Below are 22,503 nucleotides of genomic sequence, written 5' to 3'. Positions count from 1 at the left end.
TTTGCAGTTAACAGTCCGCAGGAAGACATGTTACCCTTCTAGGACACATTATTCAGACTCCAGGTTGACCAGTCATTGCTCTTACTACTTATTGCAGCCTGCTTAGCAGAGAAGCAGTATATACCAATTTCAAAGTATTTGGTTTGACCAGGCCAGGAATCATACACAAGCCCTTCAGCACCCAAGTAAGCAAGGCAGTTTTATAAAATTGGATATAAGATTCAAATTGCTACATATTGAAGTTGTTTAATTAACAAGATGCATCCTTAACTATGTCAAATTTCTGCTCTTGACAGATGACTGGTACAAACATTTTCAGGATTCTTAGTAAACTATATAAATTTTAGTGTCAGAAGCTTACCATTGTAATGGGTTGTTGTCTTTCTTGCTAAGGGTAGCATTTAAAAATCAAAACTAAATTAGCATGTGGTTCAACTTACTAGTACTTTGGTTGAATCTGTTTAATATGACTTTCATATATACACTGACATAGTTCAAAATAGCATTGAATTCTGGGACAGAAGCCAAACTACTCAAGGCAGCTTCTTGTGACTGTTGTGAAAAACTGGTCAGTGTCCTAAAGAAAGAAATTTATATTTGTAGGATAACAGATGGTAAACTTTAAAAAAAACAACAAAGAAAACCATGCATGTTGAAGAATTTATGTGGTACTATATTTTATATATATCTTCAAATTTAAAAAAAAAACCTAATAAATAACAAAGAATAGCTATTGTGCATAAATATAGTTTTTTTTTATATATATTTAACACTTTTTAAGTGAAAATTTTGTTTCAACATTTAAATTTCCAAATCTGCACTTGCATGTAAGTCATGTATTCAAATTTTGAAGAAAAAATCAAATTTTGACAAAATGTAATGGCATCACTTGCAAAATATGACTATTTATAAAGAATTTCCATTGATAAGCAATATCAACTGTATTGTTTGCAGATGAAAAAATAGCAGATTCATTTGAATAATTGCTTCATCTTTAATAGAATGTTTATAACATTTTTTAATACACATTCAAAGAAGAAAAAACTCATTTTATTCATAAATAAACAATAAATCGACTGCAACCAAAACTTGCCTCATATAATTTTCTGGCTTAAATCCATCAGTTACCCTAGACACAAAATCTTCCCACGTCTTGGTATATTGTGACTCCATTAGCCATGCATTGCTGTCACTGATACTTATATTAGGTGGGTTGGTAACCATGTCCATCAACAGCTCATTATAAGTCTCGTAAATCTTCCAAAATTCTGTTGGTACAGCGGAACCATTCATTTTAGTTAACTGAAATTAAAAAAAAAAGTAGTAAAGCTTGATTTTTCCCCACAGACACAAGATACAAAAGAATCAATAAATAATTTACTGTGATGAATTTTTTTTCAAATCTCCTAACTTATGGTAAAATAGGAAATTTTATCGAGTGGTTTATTTTCGATAATTTTGAAAGATTAAAACAGGAATTGTCAAAAATATCCCCTCGTGTAAATATTAACTTTAAAAATCGGAACAAGAGATCAGGAAAAACACAAAAATAAAACTTCACTAACAGGTTTGGCTAAGGAAATCGTGAAATCATAACTCTGTGAAAATAATCCATTTTAGTATATAATCTATGTCGATTGATCCTATCTAAAAACGTCAAATCTGTATACTTCGTACTTAGGTTCCTTGTGGTCATACATCTCCAAACATTTCTATGTATTTATACAGCTCTGGTTTTCAAATATTTTGGGTTGAGTATTCTTGATAAAAATAAATCCATAAAAGCACTTGGACGCAAGATATCTAAAAAGAGTAATTTTCATTCATACTAAACTTCCTTAGTATTAATAAACTTACAGCTTCAATGAGTTCTGGTAAACCATCAATACCAGCAACCAATTCCTCATACAACTTGGTGTAATTAATGTAAACCCCACATATTTTGGTTTGCAGATCAGCAGGGTCTACACTTGTATTAGCAGGGATTGAAATAACTGACTTAAAAACTGACAGATCAGAACACATTTCCTCCCAAGAATTCAATACTTTGTTGACCTGAAAAATTGATAAATAGTTCATTAGTTTTTTCATGAGTATGTTATATGATTGCTCTTTTATTTGTCATTTTTTATTGCAAAACATTTAATTAAGTGTACATTTTCTACTGAAATTTAAATTTGAAAAGCACTTACAGAATGTCAAAATAGCCAGGTTAGGAATCTGTTCATGCTGCCATGCTTTTTGGTGTAAGATAAAGCCTTCTGTTTGATTATAAAGAAACTTTTTAAATATCTAAAAACCTTTATGAATAGCTTTTAATTACCCATTTAAGAATATCCAATTTAAACATTAGCATTACCTCTATAACCATAATTTGTACGAAATAGCCTATTTATGTTGATTTGGCAGTTAACCATTAACAATGGTTCAGCACAAACCCAAGAGAAAAATATCCATGTATGAAAATTATAAAGGAGAAATTATTGAATTTTTTTTTTTTTTAAAGATTGGTGGTATCTCTCTCACCTTATTGGGATCCTGCAATGTGTCTACCAGCGTCAATAAAGCTACAGTGGTGACCTCTGGAGAAAATGCTATTGTGTCTAATAATTTATTAACTTCCTCAGAATTAAAATATTGTCTTAAATCAACATGTCTTGTATCTGAAAATAAATTAATCTAATTTAAAATTTCTGTTTGTTCTATGTTAACAGGTGCATAGGAAAAAACTCAGGTGTTGGAAGGCATATATAATTTTTGGGGCTCTTGATAGCTTGCTGTTCGGTGTGAGCCAATGCTCCGTGTTGAAGACCATACTTTGACCTATAATGGTTTACTTTTATAAATTTTGACTTGGATGGAGAGTTGTCTCATTGGCACTCATACCACATCTTCTTATATCTATATATGTTTTTGGAAAAAATTAAAATCAAAAGGCTAAATTAAATGTAAATGGACATATTTAAAAATCAGGGGGCAATACTATATAGCTAACAGGACTAAAAAAATAAAGATGCTTACTTAAAAGTATAAGTGAATTCCCCTCATAGAATATTGTTAGATACCTAAATTCTGAAATGCTAAATGCAATTATTAGAAGGGTCCCAATAATAGTCTATGCGATAAAAATCATGACAAATATAAATTAGTTATTCAATTAACAGATCTACAACAGGTACCAGTTGAATTATCATTTATAACCGTTCTGACTTTTTTGGCTGGTTATGAATAAAAACAAATGTAAAAAATAGGCCGATGAGAAAGTAACAAAAACCATAAAAAAAAAATCATAAATTTTCTCCTTTTTCTTCCAAAAAGAAGCAATTTGAAAAAAGAAAATGATTTTTCCCTATATCTCCCTTCAGAGAAGCAAACTTACCATTAAAATACTTGAGTTGTATGACTATAAATTTATAGATATGGAGTTGTTGATAGAGCATGGACTGCACTATATTGGCCTCCATGGCAGATGCTGTACTATTGAGATTCATATTGATCAAAGATGTTCCCACTGCATTTAATCCATCAAAAATATTCATCAAACTGAAAGGTAAAGAAAATTATAATAATATGTCAACCCATAAGTTGATTAATATCAGTTGGTAATTATCAATTTCCAAGTGAAATATGGCATATCATTTCTTTTATAAATTACCAACTTTTTTCTGACCTTTATCTATATTGCTTGCAAAAAAAAGTCCATTCCACCTATGTAAATTCTCAAAAATTAATACCTGTACATTCAATGAAAATACAGATGAAGAATGATGGTATCATACATATTTTATGGTTCAATTAACTTACAAGGTCAAATAAGCAAAAAAATCCATTGGACAACAAAGTCATGGTAGTCAGATTCATGACGATTATATTCACAAAATTTATACCCTCTGAAACTTGGTTCAATTGATGTATCTGCTTGATAATATCAACTGCTACTTACTTTTTCACATCTAAATCTTTAGTCATAGTGAAAACAGATATAAAGTCATTCCAACTCGTATTAGATTTCTGTAAATCAAACTGTGTAAATAATTTGTCCCAGGACATTAGACTATCTACATTGACTGTCATTAGTAGTTCAAACATTCTCCCAGTGTTCTTCTCAATAGCATTCCAGTCAAGGTCAATATTGGTCACATTGTTCCAATCCATTATGACTAAATTAGTGATCTAAAAATAAATATATAAGAAAAATTACAACATAGAATGAAAAGTTCAAAATTCTAAAATGGCTAAAATAGACGTATTTACACTTGTATGCAAATTTGTCCACCATTACGTAAAATCACACAGGTTCCCGTAAATTTTGACTTCATAATTCAAAACATTTGACGTCACAATTACAAAGTGATTGTCGCCTGACGTCAAAAGGTGATTCAGAGTAGATCTAAGGTCATTCGGAGGCAAAATATAGCTAAATACCAAAAGTGTAAATACGTTTATTCTGAGAAAAAAATTTAAAAGAAAATTGGCATTAGCTCTCTTAAATAAAACATCACTTTTCATAGATCATATATTTATCCTGGAAGCATGCTCCATCCTCTTTCATAAAAATGTGCCATGAACTTTTTCTTTAAAATGATAGCAAATTAATAATGAATATTATTACTAGGTTATTTTTGTATTTTTAATTTAATTTTCTGAATATCAACCATTTGCCATAATGATTTACCTTTTCAATATATGAAAAGGTATTTTGCCAAAATAATTTACCTTTTCCATATATCGAAAGGTATTTTGCAACAATGGTGTACCTTTTCTGTATATGGAAAGGCATTTTGCCACAGTGATTACCTTTTCTGTAAATAGCTGTACATTAACATCTTGATTTTCTCCAAGCTCAATTAATATTTTCGTCCAGTTCATCTTACAAAGCTCATCTTCAAACTTAGCAAGATCTGTATTAGATGATGTGAGCAGTTCTGTTATTTTTGTACCTTGACATATCTTTGACCAATCACCATCCATTAATACTTTAAAGAACTGAAATACAAGGAAAATAATGAAATTCATTTTACCGATATTGATAATGACTTCACAAAACAAATTTAAAGTAGTGTTTAGATATTGATTTTAACTGATTTGTGTTTGTTAGGAGGTGCAATGTAAGAACATCATCCAAATAAGATTTTGTGAAAGTTTCACAAAATTCTGTCAAACGATTCAGGAACAAGCAGATACAAAAGTATAACAGAAAGAAGAAGAGATGGACAAACAGATGAACAGAAGAACAGACGGACAAACCTATCGCTAAATACGCATATATCATAAAAGTGGAGGTATAAAGAATCCACAGTATTAAACATAATCTGCTTCCAATATAAGATAAAAATAGAAAAAAAGTATATACTTGTGTGACATCAACAGTTGTATTTTTCAAAGCCTCCAGTAAACCAGGAATTGTAGCAGAAGATTTTTGTATAAATTCAGCAAATGTAGATGATATATTGGCCAGGAAAACCATATCAACAATCACTGAAATAAGAAAAAAATATAGTATAAAATTTAGTTATTATAATTTACTTTCTTAGAAAATGTAGCACTTGTAAATAAGTCAATATTCAATGTCATTTTCCAAGGAATTGTACTGTAAACCAACTAATTTTTGCAAATTGACTTATTTTTGCCAGACTTTCCAGAGAAGAAAAACAAATATAAAAAGATTATAACTTGTCACATATATGTCAAACTTAAATCTTTCCTCGTGTAAATATGCTATGAAAATTAAATAATCACTGAAATAAATTGCAAGGAAGTCTCCTAGATAGAGCTGAAGCAAAAAAAGATCCCTGAAAATAATTTGGTTTATAGTAATGAATCTATACTACAGTATATAGCAGGTTTTTCTTTTAAAATTGACCATTAAGTTATAAATTTTTCTAGCAGATTTTAAAGTGGAAAGAAAGATAAGTATGTCTATTTATAAGAGTATACTCCAAAATCATAAGTTCTAGTATTATAAAACATCTTTTTCTCAAACTAGAAAAGTTGGTAGACACAAAAATGAATGCTTAACTTACACTGTGGACTTTCTAACTGTTTATTTGCCAATAAAACATAGCTGTTCCAGACATCTAAGTAAACTTTCATCAATCTCCACATGTTGTTAGAGGACATGGTCATATCTAATTGTTCCATCATAGAAAGGCTCATGGATGTTAAACTACAAATAAAAGATATAATTTCACAATAAAATGCATGTATGACAGCATTTTTTTTAGAAGAAAGCTTCAACAGATATTCATGTAATGTATTGTTTTAAGCCACAATAATTTATATACAGAAAAGAACAAAAGTAGTTATCATTGAATATAAAAGAGTAGGACTTATATTGATTTTGATGTATGGTGTGGGTTATCAATTGGATCTTCCAGCAAAATATTGAAAAGAAATTCAATCTGTGTTTCATTGATATATGTTTTTTTTTCCCCAAGTTATTCTTGGGATTTTAAATTGTACTTCATACACTTTTTCCCTAATATATTTAAGCTGAAGACAATCTGATTAGAAATGAAAGTATCAATTCATAATTAACGACACAAAATCCCTACCCCCAATAGACCAAACTAAGGACAAACAAAGGAACTGTGCTTTTATTGCTGTTCTTCATCTCAAAGTCACAGTGAGACCTTGAACACAGAGCTAAAGCTCCCATCACACTGCCATTTCAGGATGGCCTCAATTTTTTCCAAATGGCCATGATTATAACTCATAATGCTTGATCTATATCATTTAAAATTTGGCAGTATGTACAAGTGAATCCTTGATTGTCCTCTTCTAAACTCTTTCTAATCACTTAATTACTGCCACGATTTATACAAAATGGATATATCTGTATAAATAAAATTTAGAAGTTGCATCTAATTGTAGAACTTGTTTGTCTATTTCAAAAGCTGATTAGAGCTAATTTCACCCAAGACAACCTAATTCACCAGACCAACACAAATTGTATTACCTGACCTCTAAATAAAATTCAAACTAAACTGACGAGTTGCTAGAAAAATTGGTCAACACCTGCACTTCTTTTATTATAAACCATATTGTTTATTAAGGATGTTTGCTGCTCTGTTTCAAAATAACAAGATTTTTGAAAGATTGTTATAAATTGATACTGTATAAACAACGGAACTAAAAAAGCAGAAAAAAAAGAATGGTCTGTGTTCTTTTTTTTTTTAGATACAAGCCATTGAAAATTTGGCTGGAAATGATTTTTATACATTTAACATTGGCACCTTTTTTCTTTCAAAAACTATGAAAAAAATAACAAGCATTTTATAAGATTTTCAAAATGGCATTATAAACTATGTGTGATAGAATTATGAAAGAAAAGTAGTTAATATGACCTTGCAAAATTTTTAATGGCACTACTTGGATAAAACAATAGGATTCCAAATATCTGACCATTTTTTTAAGTAATAAAAGAAGAATGTGTCTGAGGACAGGAATGCCCCCGCTAAAGCTTTACAATTTTCCAAGTTAAAAATGTGCATAACTCTAGAATAGTAAGTGACTCACTGCCCAAATTCAAACTCTTGTCTGCTAGTTTTGGTTCTTAGCATTGTGTATGAGTTTCATAAAATTTGCATGAAGCAAACTTAAGTTAGAGTGCAGAAACAAAAATGGGAGGGACAGAAAGACGGAAAGACAGACGGTCAAGGGTAAATGCCCCCTCCGTTGCCTAAAAAACAAGATCAGTAAACCTCCTTAACTAAATATTGCTTGAGTGTTGCTAGGAGCATTTTAAGAGGTAACATTGCAGCAGTATAATATTTTTATTTTTTCATACAAGATAACTATATTATTAAATAAATGTATTCTTGGTTTAAAACTTACGCAGTTACATTTTGTACATTCATTTCTTGAAGGTTATTCATAACGACTTTCATAGTCTCTTGTAATACAGACATATTCATTGACATTATAGTGACAATTGGATTTCCCTCCATTAGTGGTGTAGGACTGCTGTAAATTGTGATCATCTTATCCACATTTTTCACCATGCCTGTCCAATCAAAGGGAGATGACTGTGTACTATTATCCATCATTGCAGACATCATCTAAAATAATTTAAAGAATAACAGATTGATTTGGATTCAGTAGTGCCTATTTTATATGGTCTCTTTAGCTGTGCCCTGTCTTTAAAGACAAGGGCATAAAGACAAGACTTAAATTCAATCAAATAATCCCTCAGTAGAGCTTATGTTATGTCTTTGTTATGTTTACCATGCCGACTCTAATTAAATCTTATTTATATCAATTATCTATAACTGAGAACTAAAGAAATTTCCAATTTTTCTAACGTTGCATTGGATGATAAACTTTTTTCTCTAATTCTTCGTCAATTTATCCCTTTCTGCACCCATTGTATAAAAAATTTAATCAACGTGTGGTTCATATGATCTCAGTTCTTCATTGGTTAAAATCCCATTATGACGTCGAATTTTCTTGCTTTCCTCTGAATTTCCTATTGTGACGGCATGAAAAAAGGCGACCATGCCTGATGACGTCACATAGAAAGAACACATCTTTTTGCAGATCATTTGAAAAGAAGGAATAAGTTTGCCTGCATATTGTTTGAAAATCATTAGAGAAACAGATTCCACCACCAAATCTCGTGTAATACGATATTTATCCACTCTCGACAGTTAAATTTTAAATATTTAAAACGCTCGGCAAGCCTTGCGTTTTAAATTTGAAAATTTAACGGTCTCGAGTGGATAAATATCGTATTACACTCGATGCAGTGGTAGAATCTATATTTATCAAACCATCATTTATACTTTTTACATTACAAAACACCAATACACAAGTAGGGATTTAAGACTACTGGTACATTTTTGAACTTTTTCTGACCCACCTTTTTGATTGCACCAGTCATATCATACATTGCTGTCATTTCAATTATTACTTCTGTCCAGTTAGTAGTACACATCATGTTGTTAATATCAGTGACAGGAACATACGAAGGCATGGACATGTTCAACAAAATCTGTTTCTGACAAAAATCTGCCATGTCTTTACTGGAAAAGGCAGCATTCATCTAAAATAATAGCAGACATTATTTGGAGGACCTCATCTTATCTTTTTTTTTTAATTCTTTTTAGAAAATAAAATTTCAGCACATTTATTTTATTTCATAGGAACTTTTAACTGGTATTTTTTTATGTGATTTTGAATATAATTTTTTTTTTTTTCAATAAAAAAAACATCCATTACAAACTATGGTGCCATTTTATTTTGTTTTTTGTACAATATACTCCTTTTTTAATGCAATATCATTTTTAACCTAGTGGTCAAAGAGTTCTAATTATTATTTTTGTTTTGTTTTATTATAATGTTGCTTTAAAACAGGCCACTGGTAATGTTTGTACATGCAGATATAACAAGGTGTTTCTTACCATATCTGGGTTTTTCATCATATCAAAGAGTCCTTGTGCAAGTTCAGGAGAATATTTCATGGCATAATTAAGCATTTCATTCATCTTTGACATAGAACTAGAGGCATCTGAAACAATAAAACAATATATTTCAACACGTTAAGTTCCAGTAATAGGATCACTTAGGGGCCTTTACAAGAATAGCAGTCCAGACAAAAATGCTCATGACAACATTTATGTTTACTGACTGGAAATATTATAAATTCAGTTTTTCTTTCATGAAATTTTTGCAATCCAATTAATAAGATTTCACATTTTTGCCAGTGGTCAAGGATTCGCAACGATAAATGATGCATTAGTTTCGCAATTTACAGTAATGGATATGAAAACCAAAACTTTGATATTTATTTAAAAGACACATGGAAAAGCATCATAAAGTTATGGTTATGACAATAGACCTATTTACACCTGTATGCAAATTTGTCAGCCATACTTTAAAACCACACAAGTTCCTACAAAAAATTGCATCACAATTTAAATTAAAATATTTGATGTCATAACTAAAAAGTAATTGTAGCAATTCGAGTCTATTCTTACCATTCAATTGTTCCATCTGTTTTACACTGGACTCCATAAATGTGTTTACAGTTCTAATCGTTGGTTCCATAGATTTCCACATCTCTGTTTCTTCAATCATTGGTCCTACTGTCACAATCACTACTGGCCAACTACATTTTACAAGATATATGTTTTATTTGGTGATAGATATCTTTTTCCTTGGGTTTGAACATCTAGCTTTACATATTTTTCTTTGCATTTATGATCATTTATATATAAAAGCAATTTGAAGGCAACCCTGAAAGAGTATTTTTCTTCTAATTTTTATTCTCTGACTGACAAAACAGAAGGATACTATAGCTTTGCACTTTGTCTGTCTGTACATCACAATTAGTGTCTCAATTTACTATTAACATGTAAGATATACATTTGTATTGTTTCATGGTCTGTCAATTTTTCTGCTGTTATTTCATAAATGATTTAAAACACATCAACAGTTGTTTAAGATTAAAAGGAGTTAGCTAAATGTAACCTTCAGTTTTTTCCATTTCAAAATGTACCTGAATATAAAATACTACCTAATTTGACTCATCATATCAGAAACTTTGTAAGACACTTTCTTCCATTCCTCTGTATTTGTATCTATTCCTGTCGCTGATGTAATATCACCAAACCATAATGACATGTTCATAAAAATACTAAGTTCTGTTGTCAAATTTTCTACTTTTTTATATACATCATCTAGTTTTAGTTCTGATGGTACAGTTGTCATACTCAGTAAATTATCCATCTTCATTAAATGAGTCTCCATCTGGAAAAGGACATCAAATTTCCTTTACAAAATATTTTTACATGGTCCCTTCATATTTTTCTTGTCTAACCTCATAATTTTCAAGGGATAAATGTATGAAATTTCTATTTTATCAAACTGTGAAAAAGTTTAGAAATGCAGTTGAATACAATATTTATTTTGTTTTTACTTCAATGAGGTCTTCCTGACTGAATATGATAAAGTTTTATTAATTACAATCAAATCTACAATTAAATCTTTTTCTTTCAAAACATGGGAGTTCTGAAATTTTTATGTGTAAAACATATCTTCAATCAGCAATCAAACATAATTTTATGGATCAATAATTAATTTTCTTTATATTCTAAAAATTCTATAATCTTGCTTATTCTCCAAAATTGTACTGTGGATTCATTATTATTCCATATCCGATACCAATTTTCATTTATTTCATGGGTAATGGTAAACAAAGAGCAATTTTCTATCGGCTTGCATGCAGACTCTGGCAAAAATCATGATATCAAATATCCATGAAAATACAATTTTTCCTCAATCCAAAAAAATTGGTAAACACAAAAATAAATGAATCTTACAGTATCAATTATCAATTTTCTTTATTCTAAAAAGATATATCATCAAGTATATCCTCCGTCATGTCCGTACATACTGGAAAATTTAAGTCAACCATACTAAATTTTAAGACTCAAGTACCTGTTTTTGGAATGTTTGTGTATCAAATGCTGCCACCATTTGGCTGATTGCTGTACTGATGTCATCAATACACAGTACACTATCTAACATGAATCTAGTTGTTTCATTAATGTTCTTAACATTCTTCATAACACCATGGCACACTGACACGTAACTGTTAGTACTATTATAAAGTGACTGAAAAAACAATACAATATTTTCTGTTTGTTTGTATTTGTGTCATTCTATTTTTGTTTCCGTATTATCTATTAACTCATAAATATCAATTCCTGATACTTTAAATTTAGTTATCATTTTCATTTGATGGAAGAAAATTTCACGTTTGACAAACTATGCTTTGATTTGTAAAATAACCTTTTATATAATTTTTAGGCTAATCTTGGAAGAAAAAGAAATACTTTATGTAAAGAAATGCTTCCAAAGATGATTTCATTTTTGGTTTGAAGAGCCAAAAGTGTGTTGTATATAGATCTGAATTCTTTAATTTTTAAGATCATTTTTCTCTAATCTATATATTTTGGCTCATTTTCCTTTATTCAATATTTTCGCCCCCCATTATTCCTTATTCTTTATTTTTTGGTCCTTTTTTTTCTCTCGTTCTATATTTCTTTTGCCCATTATTCTCTGTTTTTTATTTTTTATTTTCTATTCTGTAACCTGGATCGAGCTAAAACTCACCATAACATTATCTATTTGTAACATTCTGTACATGACTTCCATTGTAACATTGGGTCCATAACTGGTCAGTTTCTCCACAGCATTAATAACAGATGAATCATCTTTCATCATATTAGTTATAAATCTGTTGGAATCTACAATTAAAGGTAAACATTATTTTCTAATCTTTATTTTTTGGCCTAATTTTCTATATTCTGTATTTTTATTGCCCTTTATTCTGCACTTTTTTGCCATTGTTCTCTATTTAGTAAACCCCTTCCAAACCCTCATAAAAGTGGTATGAGTTTAACCAAGTTTTACAGAGCTGCTTAAACATTCCATACAGCCAAGCAGACGACACTTGGCAAGACTGCCAAGAGTAAGACCATCCAGAGAGTCTGGCATACATGGACATTTCATTTAAATTCACAATTCATAAATGCACTCTAAAATATAAACTATTACAAATGGATTGTTACCTTTTAAATAGTCTACTGTTAACATAGCCATATCAACAAATGTATCAGCTATTCCTAACATTGACTGCATTGTTGTCTCTCCAATCATGGATGATATCATCTGTTGTAAAGAGGTCATTGAAGATGTTGTTGTCCTATTTTGGTGAGAAAAAAACTCTAAATTTTTATTTCAGAATAGTTGGATCCATTTAAAACTGACTAATTAACTATCTGCTGTTGTAATGCATATAGATACCTCAGCCTGGGAAGACCAAGAGGTATAAAAAACATAAAACATTTCTGGCAACTATTTTTGACAAAAAAGTAAAGTGACAATTCTTAGACTTTTTCAAAATGAAGTGCTTTTTCAAATTTTGAGGGTTATTTTGTAATGTACTTTTTGAGCATGTAGATGTAACCAAGAAAAGTTCACTTCTTAACTTGCATACAACATTGCAAAAATAAGACATTAAGATAACTTGGTACATGGAATAATTCCAATTCCCTCCTTTTATTAGGCTGTAGGTAAATGTTATTTCTACTCTATAACTATATGGAAAATTCATAAATGACTGATCTTTCCTTTTCACAATTAATGCCTGGAATATTCTGAATATCTTAACTGTAAATCCTTTCTAAAATTATACTTACAATTGAGAGAGAGCTGTCACATCACCTGAGAATAATGCCATTGTCAGATTGGTCAAATCTGGTATCGATTGTAAATTCATTAGTTGTGTCAGCACTGTTGTATCTGTATTGTTAGAGTTTAGACTATTTAACAGACCCATACCATTACTGAATAATGCTGTCCAGTTGGCATCTGTACCTAAAATAAATTGGTACAAGTCTTCAAGAAACTTTATCCAGACATCAGTAGCAATAGTGTAAACAAATTTAGTGTGAACTTATGTTCCCTTCTGTGGATTCATTATTATTCATCAGATACCAATTTTCCTTGATTTTGTGGGTATAAATAAACCACAAATTTAAATGTTTAAGGTGGTACCAAAAAATTAATTTGGCTCGTTTAATTTTCATAAAATTTTGACAAAATATTTACTTTGACCCTTTGACAAAAATATAAAAATTTCAAAAACCTTGCACCACACACTTTATCAGAAAAATTTCATTGGATATATAGCAGTTTGACAAACACTAATTTTGATCATTGAGAAGCTTAATATTTCCTTAACAATAGAACGTGATTAAAACCTTCAGCTGATTTTTACAGAGTTATCTCCCTGTAGTGTTATGTAACACATTAACAAGGAATAAACTTTCAATAGGCTTGTTAACAGATTATGGCAAAACCATGGATTCAAATATCAATGAATCTACAATTTTTCCTCAATCCACGAAAATTAATACCCACGAAAATAAACGAACTCACAGTAACAGTAAATTCATACCCTTGCTCTTCCTTTTTAGTGAACTGAAGTACAATTACCAAACAGATGTGGAATCAGACAAAAAAAAAAAGTAAAAAAACACATGGTTTAACATATCAATATCAAACTTGGTTCCAAATATCAAGATGTTAGGATTTGTAGTGTCTTAGAAAAATCCGCAATAAAAACATGTAACAGGCAAACAGGAGGTTGATATTAAAATAGATCTGAAAATATGTCAAACTGTACATTTGACCAATAGGAAGTTTGGTACCAAAAAACAAGATATGTTTACTAGTTGTTGCAGAAAAAAAGCAACAAAAATTTCTGATATTCTTACATATATGCATCAATGTAAAGAATGATGCAGATTAGTTGTCTCTTCACAATCAATTTTTATCTCATTATTTATAGTATGTGGTAAACAGGAAGTACAAAAGTGACAGATCTGAAGATGTGTCATATGATAAAGCTAACCAATAGGAAGCTTGGTCTCAAATATCAAGCACCTCCGATTTATAGTTGCTGAGAAAAATGCAAAGAAATTTCTTATATGTGCAACTATGTAAAGAACATACATTTTTCTTCAAATTTACTATATCATATGATACAAAATATATTTATCTAATTTACTTTGAGATTTTTTATTATTTCATCTTACGGCAATAAAACTTGAAAAATCATGTTTTCAGTGCTTTAACATTATTTTAAGTTAATGAAAGTGTGATGAATATGACTAAATTTAAGTTAAGAATATGTGCAAGTCGTAAATATGAAAAACAACATTATTTCCTGTGTATGGACCATACAAATGTCTAAAATAATGATGCCATACCTGACCCAACAGCATCTGTAATCTGCTTAAAATGTTGGAACATGGCCACAGTTTGATTCCATCCTGTCAGGTCTGAACTGTACCTCTTTACAAGTGGTTCCACCCAAGACAGCAAATCATCAAAACTAAGCATTAAAGGTTTAATAAACAGTTTAACAAAGCAAATAAAATTTGAAAAGTTATGCATCTGTTAGGCAGAAATGTAAATATCGATTTTGAATCTATATAAATACAAGACTAGAAAGGTGAAAAGATTTCTGACCCCTTTCTCAAAATATCTTAATGAACTGAACCCCCTTCCAATCACAAAAAAAAAAAATTCTCATGTTTCTCACAATTTTTACAATTCTATAGCATAAAATTGTCCAAAATTGTTTTCAGCTCCCTCAGCTTGGTGGTGTACATTCAATTTTCTGGAATTGAGCCCTCCCTTTCCAAAATCCTGGATACCCCCCTCGATTATTGACAGCTCCCAATGAAACTTTTAGTCCATCTTTTTGCTAAACTTCCTAGAGAAGGCATGAATGCCTTATTGCAGAATGATTTTTTTTTACAAAATATTAATAAGCTTTACAAACAGTATTAAAATTATTACCTCCTTGTGTCTAGTTTTCCCATCTTGGTCAATGTATCCAAGTACATAGGGATGTTTTTTAACATGTTTTTCATATTCTGTATATCTGACATTGAACCAAAAAAAGAACTTAAACCTGATGTCCCAGACAACAAATCAATCATGGTAGCTATGTCATCTAACGCATCCGCCAACTCATAGTCCATGGATAATGCTGTGAAAGACTTTGCCTGTTGAAGAAGGTAAAATAATTAGTCATCTACCATGAACTTGGTCTAATTCACTACAGAATTTATATATTATCCATCCTTCAAATTCTGTAGTGAAGATTTTAATGTGCCCTTTTAAAATAAGAATATGAAATTCATCCATATCTATCAGACATGCATGCTGTCGACATATTGAGAACATTTATCGCCTTAACATGCTTGAGACAGTAAATGATATCTCTTATTTTAATCAAGCATTTGTATAGTAATCTTAGGATACTTACTATGCAAATCCTTGTTTTAATGAACAATATTTATAACGAAGTGTTTCTGCAAAGTGAATATATGCAATGCTGCTGTATATCACAGCATACATTTTTTTCTGTTTTGGCACATTTTCCTTGATTTGCTCGTTACATGTACCGGTACATGAAACACTTAGCAAGTCAAAAGTTTTGTTTTAAACCAAAAGATTGATACATGAATATCTTGACTACTTAATTTTTTGTACATTTTACCTTGGACTATTCAATAGTATAATAGTCCCAGATTTTACAAATATTATCATCTTAGAATGTATAAAATATATTTATAAGTTAAGACCAATGTCAGTTAACTACTGGGAAGACGACAACCTCGGGAAATAACATTTTAGGAGCAGTAGATACAAACTGGGACTATTATACTAGTCCCAGATATAAACCAAGAACTTTCCACGTGTAGTTTAAAAATAAGGACGTCTTAATGTTTACAAACATTATAAAAACGGCGGGTAATCAAGATATGGTTAAATAATGAGCTAGAGTACCGACCCCAAGCCAAGTGTTTTTGAAGCGAATGATAAATAATATGTTGATAATGTGTTCACAAAAACCAAAAAAACTTGGGGACAGAAACTTGAGTCAGTCTGAACTATGTCTCTACCATTTTATTAGGGTCTGGATAGGGGTCCTTCATGATTTCTTTATTCTTTTTTTTTACCATTTTTCTCTACTTCTCTATTTTTTTTGCCCATTATTCTCTTTTCTTATCATTACAGCATCTTATTATTCTCTAAACTTAATTTTTTTTTGCCTATTTTTCTATTGATTTTTGCCCCCTTCATTCCGATCTTTTTTTTATATATTTATTTCATCATTCTGTAAACCCCACCCAGACCCTCTTTTTTGTGTTGTTCCCGGTTCACATAATTTTTATCATTATCTTTGATGTTTGTTGAAAATGATGAATGATATTTTAAAACACTCATAAGTGAGTTTCAAGTCTTAAGAAATATTAAAGTCCTAGATAACTGTTTTACTGGCAGACTACTGACTTCAAAACTTACCACTCTGAATATAGCAGCAACATCTAACTGTTGTAAAATCATGTCTGTAATTCCAGGAATTGCATCATCTGGTATCTCACAAAGTTCTCTGGTAACCATTGTCATGTTTACGTTCTTTTGAAAGAACATGTAACTGGCAAGCTTAGGCGAGTCACATACAATTCCTTTGAAGTCTATATAGCCAGTTGTCATAGCATTAAACAACTGTTGGGAAAAGAAAATGAATTTACAAATATTTTTTTAAGATGATAAGGAACATTACTAAGTATGTGTAATGTCTATTACTACTTCCCAAATAATTTCTCTAAAGACCCGGTTGTCAATATAGGCCTGAATAGAAATTTCAATATTTAGGTGTCGAAAATCTCAGTCATACATTGAAATTTCCTCAATATTTACAAATCATAGAATAAAATTGTTATTCAACCTAAAAATTGCTGTTAATAAAACATTGCAAAATTTCAAGTTACGTTATTGTAAAATTCTCGAGTCCCGTTTATATGTCCCCTATTTCTTTTAAGAAAGGTTTTGTAAGTCTCTATAGTTGGGTTAAGCTTTTTCCTTTTCCGTTAACAATTCGTAAATAAGGCTTTATCCCATTCCCCTATTATGCTATACAACTATATTCTTCAAGTAAAAATTCATTATAGTGTAATAACCATTAGTTAATGTACATGCAAGTATAGATTCTTCATATCATCTGTAAACTTATATACTCATATACCATATACCTCAATCACATTAACGGTTGAATTTAAAAACGCATCTGCTACAACAGGACTCATGACTTTCATTTCTTCCACTAAGATTGTCTTCATTTTTCCAGGATCTTTGAAAAAACTTTTTACCATTAAGGTTTCATTACCTAAAATGACAATTTGGATGTACATGTTACAATAGAAGTTGAAAATATATTGTGTGGATCATTTTCCCGTCTATTTCAGGCATTACAACTGGAGAAAAAGAATTAGCTATGTAAATATTAGCTATAGCTGGTACTATATTCGTAAAACTGTTGTTTAAATAGTGAAAAAAACCTTCTTTTCTAATTAGAGACAGACAGAACGGTATTTTGGGATTAAATCATTTGACTGACAATCAGGCTATTAAATATTAAGGATTCTTGCTCTGATTTGTCCGGGTATTTTTTCCTCATTATTCTATATTTCATGCCATATATTGACATAAACATTCACTATTTTGGGTGGATCCAAAATATTAGTAATGAAAAAAATACCGATGAATGATGTAAGGCTTCCGTTTGTGGAAGGATTCACAAGAACATCTGCAAGCTCCACGGCTGTTTCTATAGAGTCTAAAGCGTCAAGTGTCGATTCTTTAACTATGTATGGCTCTACATCGGACACTAAAGCTGATAATCTAAAACGAAGAAATAATTGAGAGGCAAGGAATAGACTTAGCGTACTTCAAATTTTATCAACAAGATTTTTTTTTAAACAAAACGATGACTATTATATCTTTTAACATATTGAAAAATAAAATTGGAGATCGATATTTAAAATAACAGAATGTTATACTATGACTTTTCTAAATACTTTTCAAATATATATATCAGACAATGTATCAGCAATTTCATTTCTCGAGATATGTACCTTCAAAATACGTCAATGAAAATTCTTCAATTTTCGATCATCATCTACCTACTTAATACGAAATTACTAGTTACCGTTTTATCTATTCAGTATTTGGTTAGGATAATATTGCATATAAACTCGCCAAAGATATCAGAATCAAATGCAGGACCAAAACAATTACAAAGATAAAGATCATTGGAAACCAAGAAAAATTATACTGTAGTCCTTAGTAAGATTGCAATATCTTTAACTTACTTTGAAGCCTGTGCTAGCCTGTCCTCGATTTTCTGTCTGTCTTCACATTTATTATCTATATTGCATATTGAAGACTGCAGGAATGGCACCAAACCTGCACTAGGCATAGCATGAGGTGCATATGAACCTAAAATTGTATATTATTTGCTGCTATTTGTTTTGTATAAGTACAATGCTTGAAACAATGCAGGCAACATTGATTTGTTAAACCATTAAAAAATAGAAATAAGAATAAAAGTTGCAGTAAAACATAACTCATTCTTTTTAGAGCTTTTTGTTTCCAACCTTGTTTTTGTTTTTGTTATTATAAGAAAGCAAACGTCATTTCATTTTATTTCAATTCCTTTTATTTTTATGTTGTTTAAAAATTTTCTTATAGTCGTCTGAACTAAAAATATATCGACTGTTTCCTATTCCTTGTCGTGATCATATTTTACTTAGTTGTGACTTTCCCCGAGGTAGATGCATGCATAGCTTACCCAGTCGACGCAACCGGTCCCTCTCCGCTTGAGGTTCATATGATTAATTTTCCTCAGGTATTTTTTATAATTAATTAATGTATTAAAAATGGATTTACTAGTTTTAGATATGCAAAAATGCGGTCATTTGTTCTTGGACACTGAGGAATTGGCCTTTATTTCGTTTAAATTTTGAGAAGTGAAAAAAGGACAGTTGCTACGGCATGATTCATATTTCTGATTCATTTTTTTCTGTAGATAATCAAGGATTGGTATAGTGAGTCCCACTATAAAAACCCTTGATTATAATCTAATGTTTTGCCAAAGAAAAGAAAATAGTTGCTGAATCTAAATTAACAATGCCTGAAAACAACGTCATTTTGAAGCAGACGAACATTTATATAACTACTTTCAGTCGTCATCATTATGACATGTTACAAAACCCGTCACCCGTATTATTACTCTGTTTAATGACATAGCGGGTTATCTGACAAGTTATCTAAACACTAACCTGACTTTAACCGATCAGGTTACCTTAACCAAACCCTCATATTATGTTTCTTTCTCAAAACTTGTTACGGTTATCATTATTAAACCAAACCGTATTTTAAAACGGGCTACAATGAGGCCAAAAAGAAGTAATAAATCTCCCATGTGATTTTTTTGATAGAATCTATCACAGTGTTATACATAGCTCGCGGCATCAAAGATATTATAATGAATAACTTTAATAAAATATTGAACGCAGATTTGCAATTCAACATTTCATACTTATTTATTTAATCCGAGAAATCAATGTAGGATAACAATTTAACTATGCACCCAGTTTAACCCCACCCCTCTCCTATGTGAATGTCCCTAATTATGACTCATGAGTCCCTTTTTAAATCCATCAATTGTTTAAAAATCGGTTATCTTTCCACCAAATGTGTAAAGAAAAGAATTAAGGTGCTAATACACAAACAGATTTTAAGCTATATTCCTCTTTGAAAACATCTAAGAAACGTTTTGAACTTAAAGTAAAGTGTTTTATGTTTCTCTTGTGGGGAACAGTTGACGAAATTTAGTGGAACTTTCAATACAATATGAAAAATTTATATTGTTTGTAAAACTTGCACTTACTGACATCAATATCCGAAACGAATCAAATGGTATGACAAGACATAGCTTTACTTTCGATTGATTCATTTTTTTTTTATTATTTCTTAAATGATAATGGAATTTGATAAGATCATTGAAACTTCGGCTTCGGTCAATCATTAAGCATTTATGATTTGGTTACGTGTTCAGAACGATACGATAGAAGGTTTTTACAACGTCAAACACCACAGACGATACTGTAAATTTTATTAAAGATTAACATACCTTTTTAAAGGCCAATTCATAGGTGTGAAATAAATGAAAGGGAAATTGATACAATCTCTTTGAAGTATCTTTTCCAGGGGCGGAACAAGGTGGCGTTGAGGGCGTACGCCCCCCTTTTTTTGATTTAAAAAAAAATTAAATTATACCATGTTTTTTTCACGATTTATATGATTCTTTTAGCATAAAATCATCCAAAAATTTTAGCGAGGCGGTATGTAATCCGTTTTGTGGAACTACGACCCTTCCTTTCAAAAATCCGGGACGTCCATGTTTTCTCTATTGTTAACTAAAGGTACAAGTAATGTATATACCATATCGTACTTACACGTTGGTTTGTCCTCTGGTGGTATAGCTGTTCTGATTAAGGCCACGATTACAAAGATGAAAATTGGCCATACTATCTCTAACAGTAAAATATGCTAAAATCATAATAAAAAGGGTCAAAATCTGCGCAAAAAAATTGTATGTAAAGAGTAAAACATATTCGATACATCCAACTCCAAATGCTTCTGTATAAAGCATCAGGTCGTTGGAAGCAAGTCCTTGTAATTATTGAAAATTTTAGGATATCTTAGATGAATTTTTCCATAAACAAGTTAGAAGATACCAGGGGAGAATCGTAAGTCAAATAAGTTCAGACAAAACCATTGCTAGATGAAGCTAGAGGATCTAATCACCCTGCGTCGCTCACCTGGATCTTTATGCATCTTTATCAATGGTCAGACTAGTATTTAATTCATAACTGAAATTTCTTTTTTGTTGGTCTTGTATTTGCAATATATACCACATCGAGTACTTCAGAGACGAGAGAATGCCGTTGCCAAGTTACATAACATAGCTTTGATTAATGTAAGTATACATGTACATGTATGTATACACATATATTTTTAAAAGTTATTCAGTATATAAAACATAAATATAATTAAAAATGCTCACTCTATACGAACAAATATCAAAATGACACAAAAAAATAACTCGGTAACGATCTTAAATTCTTTCCTTTTTTTTAGAATCTTTCTTTTTTTATGACATATCATTTCATTTTAGACTAATTGAAATCCATCCTATAGAAATTCCAGCTTTCAAAATAAATAATTGAATAACAAACAAAGGTTTGACATTCTGTTCATAGATGTAAACCGATTATAAATTTCTTATAATGAATAAATTTCATTTTGACACATTTTGTAGATAAATATTTAAACAATGGATTTAAAGTGAAATAAAACTTGAAATCAAATGATCCGAATCGTCTGATTTAAAAAAAAATATAAATGTACATTTGGATATGACCTAACTGACCTTCTCGGAGAAAATTAAAGATCATATGAAAATATTTGTTTAACTTTTGTTTGGATAATGTTTATGTCCGTCTAAAACCGCTCATATGCAGAGTAATCATTTGTCATAACTTATAATGGTATGGATCCATCTTTGAAGTCCGACTTTACGGTCAATCTAAAGAAAGATCAGACATTGGGACTGAACAACTGTTATTCATGACATATTCGTTTTGCTTGCACAATTCCATTTCTTGTAAGTTGTCCATCAAACAGAGTAAAGATTTAATTTGGACAGATTCATTTCTTGTAGGATCCCTATCAAACAGAGTAAAGATTTAATTTGGACAGATTGATTTATTGTAAGGTCCATGCACATCAAAATTTAATAAATATTTACTTTTAACAAATCAATTCTTGCGTTCTATTTTAAGAAAATCTGTAGCGGGGAGCTTTTTTATAAAGAGGACGATTTCATTTTTTCATTGAGGTGGATTAATGACCAGATCGATGATTATCTTCCAGCAGACAATATATCAACTATCTTAAGGAAGAGAACATGTTTGTAATATGAATATGAACTAATCTCTGTACTAGAGAGGCGCAAGATACCAAAGGGATATTCAAACTCATAAGTCGAAAGACAATTGACAATGTCAT

At 30.5% G+C, this 22,503-nt stretch overlaps 1 protein-coding gene across 1 annotated transcript in view; it reads right to left on the bottom strand.

The window, feature by feature from the left end:
• Positions 1 to 22,503, bottom strand: part of LOC127708507 (uncharacterized) — a 107,697-nt gene that overhangs the window by 75,169 nt on the left and 10,025 nt on the right. The window contains exons 3-27 of the mRNA XM_052213398.1: positions 20,889 to 20,982; positions 18,741 to 18,867; positions 18,128 to 18,270; positions 17,622 to 17,755; positions 16,891 to 17,094; positions 15,376 to 15,584; positions 14,781 to 14,905; positions 13,206 to 13,383; positions 12,576 to 12,709; positions 12,097 to 12,251; positions 11,440 to 11,616; positions 10,517 to 10,749; positions 9,978 to 10,108; positions 9,402 to 9,508; positions 8,861 to 9,043; positions 7,837 to 8,060; positions 6,024 to 6,166; positions 5,354 to 5,478; positions 4,798 to 4,986; positions 3,944 to 4,173; positions 3,380 to 3,543; positions 2,527 to 2,663; positions 1,858 to 2,055; positions 1,094 to 1,302; positions 441 to 577 (exon numbers count right to left, since the gene is read on the bottom strand). Of these exons, the coding sequence (XP_052069358.1) occupies positions 441 to 577; positions 1,094 to 1,302; positions 1,858 to 2,055; positions 2,527 to 2,663; positions 3,380 to 3,543; positions 3,944 to 4,173; positions 4,798 to 4,986; positions 5,354 to 5,478; positions 6,024 to 6,166; positions 7,837 to 8,060; positions 8,861 to 9,043; positions 9,402 to 9,508; positions 9,978 to 10,108; positions 10,517 to 10,749; positions 11,440 to 11,616; positions 12,097 to 12,251; positions 12,576 to 12,709; positions 13,206 to 13,383; positions 14,781 to 14,905; positions 15,376 to 15,584; positions 16,891 to 17,094; positions 17,622 to 17,755; positions 18,128 to 18,270; positions 18,741 to 18,867; positions 20,889 to 20,982 (4,090 nt within the window). The remainder of the gene's footprint in view (positions 1 to 440; positions 578 to 1,093; positions 1,303 to 1,857; positions 2,056 to 2,526; positions 2,664 to 3,379; positions 3,544 to 3,943; positions 4,174 to 4,797; positions 4,987 to 5,353; positions 5,479 to 6,023; positions 6,167 to 7,836; positions 8,061 to 8,860; positions 9,044 to 9,401; positions 9,509 to 9,977; positions 10,109 to 10,516; positions 10,750 to 11,439; positions 11,617 to 12,096; positions 12,252 to 12,575; positions 12,710 to 13,205; positions 13,384 to 14,780; positions 14,906 to 15,375; positions 15,585 to 16,890; positions 17,095 to 17,621; positions 17,756 to 18,127; positions 18,271 to 18,740; positions 18,868 to 20,888; positions 20,983 to 22,503) is intronic.

This window comes from Mytilus californianus, unplaced genomic scaffold (assembly GCF_021869535.1).
Source record: "Mytilus californianus isolate M0D057914Y unplaced genomic scaffold, xbMytCali1.0.p SCAF_7, whole genome shotgun sequence".
Lineage (NCBI taxonomy): Eukaryota > Metazoa > Mollusca > Bivalvia > Mytilida > Mytilidae > Mytilus > Mytilus californianus.
The sequence above is the reverse complement of the archived record's forward strand: the minus strand, read 5'-3'. Positions and strand labels throughout refer to the sequence as shown.